At 55.2% G+C, this 8,246-nt stretch overlaps 1 protein-coding gene across 1 annotated transcript in view; it reads right to left on the bottom strand.

Moving 5' to 3' along the window:
- BZW2 (basic leucine zipper and W2 domains 2) overlaps positions 1 to 8,246 on the bottom strand; it is a 65,952-nt gene that overhangs the window by 33,839 nt on the left and 23,867 nt on the right. Inside the window, exon 2 of the mRNA XM_044679876.1 lies at positions 7,473 to 7,537. Coding sequence (XP_044535811.1) covers positions 7,473 to 7,530 — 58 coding nt within the window. The 5' untranslated portion in view covers positions 7,531 to 7,537. The remainder of the gene's footprint in view (positions 1 to 7,472; positions 7,538 to 8,246) is intronic.

Genomic DNA, 8,246 nt, shown 5'->3' with positions numbered 1-8,246 from the left:
GAGGAGGAAGAGGAGGAGGAGGGGGAGGAAGAGGAGGAGGAGGAGAAAGAGGAGGAGGAGGAGGAGGAGAAAGAGGAGGAGGAGGAGGAGAGCGTTTCTATCCTGCTTTAGTGTTTGCAATGTGGGTTACCACATTTGACCCTCACAACATCCCCATGATGTTGGGGCTAGCTTTAGGTCCATCCTACACATGGGAAAGCTGAGGCGACCATGGTTAAATGACTGCTCCAGGGTCACCAAGGGTCTGAGCTCGGAGCTTTCTCCCTCCACCGTGACATGGAGCAGCCCACCTCCCTCTGGGGCGCCCCCACAGGTACCCTTTCAGGATGAGCATGCACAGCTCAGGCGCCGGCAGAGGCTCCAGATGGGGGCTCCAGCCCGTATTTTGCCAGTTCGCTGGACTTGGAACAAGTAAGCAGAAAACGTTAACAAGTCAGACTGAATGCACGCTCAACACTCAGCGGCAGACGACGTGACCAAACTTGGACAAGTTAGAAACCATTCAGGGAGCCCGGCGGAGGCACTGGGACACTTTCGACTCCTCCCTCCAGCGCAGTTTTACGGAGGAGAGAGACGGAGGCAGACGGGGTCAAGTGACTCGCCCCGAGTCTCTAGGAACGTGCCGTGGTAGCCCATCCACGGTGTCGGGTGGCTTCCCAGAGGAGTACTTGGGAAAGGGCCGTCGTCAGCCAGAGCACGGGCGGGCAACAAAGGCCAAGGGATTCAAAGACGGGAGACGATGCTGGGTGGGTCTGGGTTCGAGTCAGGACAGCTGGGCTGCGGCAGATGGGATGGACTGGAAGAACAGGGCGTGAGGCAGGGATTAGAGATCATAAGGAAGCCATGCAGGCTTGAGAGTGAGGCAGAGAGAGATAAATGGGTCAAATATCGTGACTGTGGAGGGAAAGTGCAGAGACGGACATCCCGGAGCGCTCCCGGCGGAGCCCCTCTTTGAGGGCTGAGGTGGGGTGGAACGGCGGGCCGTGGAGGTGGAGGAGAGACAGACGGAACCTCCCTGAGGGAAGACACGGCTGCGGATGATCGATGCTTCTTGGATTGGGTCGGTCAGAGAAGCCCGGAGACCCCCGAGAACCCTGAATTCGCAAGGCGGGAGAATGACGCGCCCAGACACACGAGGGCTGTGACTTCCCCAGCGAGCGGCAGCCAGAATGGGAACCCAGGCGTCCCTGGCTCCAAGGCCAGGTCTCCCTGCCCTCCGGGCACATCCACGCTCACGGGGATTGTTAGTAAGATACACGGATGCTCCCCAGGTGGAAATATCACCCCCGGGACAGCCAGCGTACCCACGAGCTGACGTGCGAGCCCGGGACGTGGCTGCACAATAGGATAGACTTGGGTGGAAAGAAATGGGTGTGATCTTCTGTGCCTACGACCCTCCCACAGCCTCGCCCAGGGCTGGGCCCAGTCTGGGACCGCCAAAAGCTGGCACTCATGGCAACTCCCTGGCTGCCATCATGCGCACGTGAGCCCCCAACGTGGCCAATGTGGGATGTCCCGCACGACTTCCTAGGCATGATGGGGGTGACGGTTCCCCCTCGGTGGGGCGGGTGGCAGATGGGTGCAGGGAACAAGGGAATTGGGGCCTGGAAATGAAGACAGACGCCCCAAGGAAGGGGAGGAAGGAGGCAGATGATGGCCAAGCGGGTTACAAGCACAGAATCATGCCGCGGCCCTCGGGGCAGGCCCAGCCGGTGGGGGAGCTTCATGGGAGAGAGGAGGCTAAGAGTCCCTCCCGGGGCTGGAGGAAGCTCAGGCCGGGCCGACGGGCTCCTTCCCAGCTGCGGAGATCGAATCTCCCCCGGATGCCCAGAGCTTCTGGGAAGCCTCTCCACGCCCTTTCCCAGGCATCGCGGCTCATCTGAACCAACTGCGGGCAGAGTTCAGGCTATTTTGGGGAAGTGTAACTCAAGCTTCTGCCCTCCCCGAGGTCCTCTGGGCCAAATGTCCTCCGGCTCTGCCTGGACAGCTCCCAGGCCCAGGCCAGCCAGGGGGTGAAGCTGGGGTGGGCAGGCCCCTCGCAGAGGCCTCCCCGACTGATACAGCCCCGGCGCTGCCCTCATTCTCAGGGAGAAAGACTCGGCCTCCAGGAGAGCATTTTTAAACCCTTAACTTCTGTGTATTGGCTCCAAGATGGAAGAGTGCTCAGGGTGGGCCATGGGGGTCAAGTGACTTGCCCAGGGTCACACAGCTGGGAAGCATCTGAGGCTGGATTTGAACCCAGGACCTCCCGTCTCTAGGCCCGGCTCTCAATCCCCTGAGCGGTTACCCAGCTGCCCCCTGTCGCTGCTTTTAAAAATACCTAGTCCCAGTGGCACGGGGAACTTCTGTAAGGGAGCTCCCAGCCAAGACCAGCACAAGGACATTAGCTCTCGGACCAGGGCAGGGCCCAGATGGCTTCCTAGGGCTGATCCCTAGACCGTGTGGCCCTTTGGAGGTTGCTTTACTGCCTTATCTTACTGGAGCATCTAAGCAAACCTTCGAAAACCCAACTTCCTTGAGGTAAGCCTTCAGACTGGCCCCCCACATGCACTCAGACTTCTCCAGGCTTCTGATACTTGGTACCGTCCCTGCGGACCTCCTCTGGGTTCCAGAGACATCGGCCTCCCCGTAGTCTTGGAACAAAAGCCTCATCTCTTGATTGTTGTCTCTGGCTGGCCTCCATGGCTGGAATTCTCTCTCTCCCTCCCCATCTCGGCTTCCCGGCTTCCCTGGCATCCTTCAAGGTCCAGCTAAAACACCAGTTTCTCCAGGAGCCCCTTCCCAGTCCCCGAATGCTGGTGGCTTCTCTCTGCTTTGATCAGTCATTTCCAATTTATCCCGTACATGGTTTATTTGTCACTGGCTGTTTCACGTTGTCTTTCCCCATTGAATGAGAGCTCCTCGAGGCCAGGGCTGCTTTTTGCCTCCCTTTGAAGGCCAGCATTTAGCATAGTGCCTGGCGCAGTACTATGTGCCTAATACATGTTTATTGACTGACTGAGATGGGATCCTTAAAATGAGAAACCTAGGGGGGCAGCTGGGTAGCTCAGTGGATTAAGAGCCAGACCTAGAGATGGGAGGTCCTGGGTTCAAATCCGGCCTCAGACACTTCCCAGCTGGGTGACCCTGGGCAAGTCACTTGACCCCCATTGCCCACCTTTACCACTCTTCCACCTAGGAGCCAATACCCAGAAGTTAAGGGTTAAAAAAAAAGAGAGAGAAACCTAAAATAAAAATCCAGCTATCTGAGGTACTAGACAGAATACTGGACTTGGAAATGGAGGAGTCCTGGATTCAAATTCTCTCTCTACCAATTGCTACTTGTTTGACCTTGAAGAAGTCACTTAGGCTTTCTAAGTCTCAGTTTCCTCTTGTGGGGAGGATCCGATCGACGCTCCCCATCACAGACGGCCGACAGGAGAAGGACTCGTGGGACACGTCGGGTACTTCGCTCAGCTGCCTGGAACTTGGCTGGAGAACCCGCAGATGTTCTCTTTCCTACTTCTCGAGTCACTTCCTTTTTTCAGCCCAACTTTCGGGCAGAATTGTGCCAGGGGGCACACGCCGGGTAACAGAGCTTTGAGCCTCGCGGAAGGAGGCCCGCAGTGGCCACCATCTCGCCCCCGGTAGACTCTCATCGATCTCCCAAATCCTCGGCAAGTAAATGAGAAAGAGAGAGGAAGCGCTCAGACCCGTTTTCAGCTGGTCCAGAGATCCCACAGCAAGGCGTGCAGGCCCAGCCGGTCAGAGGCACTTTGTGTGCAAAGCCCTGGAAACACGGCCCGGTCACGGGTCAGGAGCGCCTGCGCTGGTGGCTGCTGCCCACCCATCCAGGGAATGGATGACCAAGGCCCGGCGCAGAATCGCCGTGGAAGTCTTGCCTCCTGAGGGAGGACGCCCGAACACCAGAGATGGAAAACCCCACAGAAGACTCGCATGAAAGGATCCGGGGACGAGAGAGCAGGAAGTGTAAGAGACTCCGAGAAAGGCTGTGAGAAAGGATGTCGGGTCACCAGAACGGCTCTGCTCAGCCCCAGGAACAAGAGGATGGAGAAACGGGGCTCCCTCTTCTCCTCGTTGAGACGGGCCAGGGCTGGGGAAGCTTCCACCGGCCGGATCTCCGCTGGCAACCTGGGGCTTTGGCTCCATTTTTTATTCCTCCGTTATATGGAAGACTTACTAGGGATGTGTACACGGGGGTGTATGTGGGTGGGGATTAATATGTGTCCGAGTGTGTAAAGAGGTGTGTGTGTGTGTACAGGGAGAAAGTGAAGCCAGAAATCACTGTAAATGAAGGCGTCAAGGGCATTTTTTTAAACCCTTAACTTCTATGTATTGACTTATAGGTGGAAGAGCGGTAAGGGTGGGCAATGGGGGTCAAGTGACTTGCCCAGGGTCACACAGCTGGGAAGTGTCTGAGGCCGGATTTGAACCCAGGACCTCCCATCTCTAGGCCTGACTCTCCATCCACTGAGCTACCCAGCTGCCCCCGTCTAAGGGCATTTTTAAAAGAACCTGGACTTGAAGAGCACGGCAGGGTTCTTATCATGAGCTCCCCTTCAGGCACCAAACCATGAGAAAGAAGCGAGCGGAGAAGGGCTCTGGCTGCCTCCTGGAGCAGCCTCGTATTTCCACAGGAACGTCCTTCTCTGAGTTCCTCCCTCATCGGGGGGCAGCGAGGGGATGGGGCAGAGGAGCGGGGCTGCCCAGACAGCCATCGGGAGGCAGCTGGGCACGGCGAGGGCTGGCGAGGGAGGTCGGGGGGCCCCAGGCTCCCTGCCGTCAGCACGTCTGCGGTCGGGGCGCTAGAGACCTGCTTGATCCTGGCCAGATCTGAGCTGCGGGAATCCCAGCCCTGGGCAGCCACATGGGCTCATCCTGTGCGTCTGTGCAAGCTGCCACCAAGGCCCCCGGAGGCCTCAGCGGCAAGGCGGCAGCCACAAGGGACAGAAGCAAATGTCTCTCGGGTCTCCCGGTGAAGCCTGGGGTGCAGCTCGCTTTGGCCCTGAATGTGCCCAGGGAGGGGCCTCCGTCCGCTCCTCGGCTTAATCCCTGCGAATCAGCGCTCGATCCAGAAAACGACGGGGCAGGAGGCAGGGGCCAGATTAATGAAATCCCTCAGCGGGCAGCGAGCTGCCTGCCGAGGGGCACACCCTGGACCAGCTGCTCAGGGGCACCTTCCAATCCCACTGGCCGATTTCTGCATTTAGCTGCTGGTTAAGAACTGCCCCCCCCCCCCCGGAAACCAGCCATTTGTCAGCTTTTTAGATTGCTGAATTTCAACTACAAAAGGGATGCTGGTGAGACTGCCATTTTTTAAGTTAAAATGTCCTCGATGTCTCCGGTTTTCCTGTCGCCAGAACTCCCCGGGCACCCCGGAGAACCACCTCGGATGAACAAAGTGGTGTTTTAAAGAAAAAAAAGAGAAGGGAGGAAGAGGGGGAGAAATCATCCAAACCAATAATATACTGAAAAAATCTGGTGATACGCAGTGTTCCACCCTCCCTGGAGCCCAGAGGAGCCGAGACAATAGGCTCTTATTAAGCTCCTGCCACGTTCAGGCACTGGGCCAAGCTGTGGAGATAAATAAGAAAAAGAAAGTCCTTTCCCGCAAGAATCTTCTAATCTAAGGAGGAAAGACAAACCAGGAGAGGAAGCTGAAGGGGGGGAGGGGAAGGACCAGAGAGTCAGGGCTTTGATGAAGATCAGGAGACCAAGCTGACCAGCTGGGGGCAAGAGAAGAGCTGGCTGGGCTTCTGAGTGGTCCAGAAAGGAGGGCTCTGGGAGGAGGAGGTCTGGGCTCCCCTCCAGCCTCCAGGCAGAAAGATATTAGCCACTGAGGCTGTGGATTGGTGTGAATGGCCAAGCTGAAGCCATCTCTATGACGAGGAGCGTCCTGTGATGAGCTTGTGCTGGGCGGGACACCGTGAAGATGCTCCTGGAATGGGGGAAGGGCCTTCCCACCTTTCTTCTTTTGGCTCCTTGTTTTTAATATTAAATTTTACATTTGGACAAGAGCACCTATGGGTGAGAGCTGAGTGCGAACAAGCAGCCGCGGGGGGTACTCATGAGCCCAAGATGGAGCAGCTGATGGGGAGAGGAACAGGCAGGCTGGAAGTGGAAATATGGCAGTGGGATGAATTCAGTTCTTTCACTGAGATGTGTCTGCGTGTTTCTCCTTTAGAGATAGAAGTCAGGAAGACCTGAGGTTCAAATCCAGCCTCAGACACTTCCTAGCTGTGTGACCTTGGTCAAGTCACCCTGTTTGTCTCCATTTCCTCACCTGTAAAATGAGCTGGAGAAAGAAATAGCCAGCCACCCGAGATCTTTGAGAAGAAACCTCCAAAGAGGGTCAGGAAGACTCAGGCACGGCGGCGGAACAACACTGTGATGAGGACCTTTGCAAGCAAAGCCCAGTGCCTTCGGTGTTAGGCTTATAGTCAGGAGGCCTAAGCTTGTGTCCCACCCGTGACACTCATCAGCCTCTCATCCGAGACAAGTCTTCTAAGCCCTATAAGCTTCAGTTTTTGTCCCCTGTAAAATGGGGGCACCTGCAGAATTCTCCTCTTAGAAGTGTTGGGAGACACCAATGAGAACTTTTTGTCCGGGGGGGGGGGCAGCCTTTGTAAATCTGTAGCCCTGCTAAGTGGCAGCTTGTCTGAGGCAGGGACAGAGACCCCAGGCTCTCGCATCAGACTCCTCAGGAGCAGGGATGGACCTCTGAGCGGTAGCCTGGCCTCTCCCGGCAACCCACTCTGGTCTCAATCTTTATTACATTTAATTTCTAAAAAAAGCTTTCTTGATGTCTCCGTGTTTTCCACCACAATCGGTCCTTATGTGGCCTCTTGGCATTCCTCCACCCCCATCAACCAAACAATGCAGCCACTGTCCAGTCCCAGCTGCTACATCCCGCCCCCATGGTCTTGTGACCTTCGGATTCCATATTGGTCATGGCACAATTGGGAGCCCAGTGCCCCATGGACGTTGTCTCAATTTATACTGCTCACTGCCACCAGGTAGGTCAGGCTCCTGGTTCTACTTGCAGCCCTTGGCAGACAGACAGGCAGGCAAGCTTTCTCACCCGGATTTCTCCAAATCCCACAAAGAGGTGGCTTCTTCCCACTGCCCTCTCCTCTCTTGCTCTCTTCTGCTTTTCTTCTCCCTCTAGCCAATGTGAGCCTGGAATGGATCAGAGCTCTGGGACTGGAAGGGACCTCAGCCACTGAGACCAAGGGAGTCACAGAAGGATTCGAATCGAGGCCCCTATTCTGCATCCTGTGTCCCTGCCATGCCAGCATACTGCTTCACAAGGCTGTCTCCTTAGGATGGGGTTTTTCATTTGGGCAGGATGGCTCCAGGTCCTTCCATTCCTCTGCATCCCCTTATATCACACACACACACACACACACACACACACACACACACACACACACACACGAGACAGACAGACACTAGCTAATAGAGCCACTTACCCCTTTTCCGAGTTTTGAACCTCTGGCCTGTGAGCACCGGCTTCTGATGCTTATTCATAAAATTTCTGGAAAACAGATAACAGAAAGACTTGAGCATTGTTTAGCCATTTAACAAACCCTTGTGAAGTAAGTATGGGGAAAGCCAAACACGTGGCGAACATGGGCAACGTCAGTTTATGGGACACAGCCTAGCAGAGAGGAAGGTGCCTGGGAATTTGGAGTCAAAGCATCTCGGTTTGAATCCTGTCTGTGCCACTTGAGAAATCATTTTTCTTCTCTGCCTTTAGCTCTCCTCTCTGCTTCCTCATCTGTAAAATGGGTAGATTTGTTCCTTCCCCATGCTAAATGTATGGCGCCATGCCTCTCCGGGCTTCTGTGCAACAACACCAACATTTCCAACAACTCTGGAACTAAAGCCAGAGAGAGATGCTGCCAAAGAGGAAACTGAGGATGACCTTGAAAACATTGTGAGAAATGATCATTAGAGCTAGCTAAACTTTAAAGATTATCCCCTCCTCCCAAACCGGGGAAAATTGGCTTTATTTAAAGGAGTAAAAGAAGACAGGAGGAAAAACTGCAAAACCATGACTGGAAGTCAAAGATAAACTTGGAGCAAAGCTCTTTCCCCCTTAGAACCAACCAATCCACAAACAGTAATTAAGAACCCAAGCACTGTGCTAGGGATGAGAAAGGAATGGAGGGAAGGAAGGAAGGAAGGAAGGAAGGAAGGAAGGAAGGAAGGAAGGAAGGAAGGAAGGAAGGAAGGAAGGAAGG

The sequence above is a fragment of the Gracilinanus agilis genome, chromosome 5 (assembly GCF_016433145.1).
Source record: "Gracilinanus agilis isolate LMUSP501 chromosome 5, AgileGrace, whole genome shotgun sequence".
Lineage (NCBI taxonomy): Eukaryota > Metazoa > Chordata > Mammalia > Didelphimorphia > Didelphidae > Gracilinanus > Gracilinanus agilis.
The sequence above is the reverse complement of the archived record's forward strand: the minus strand, read 5'-3'. Positions and strand labels throughout refer to the sequence as shown.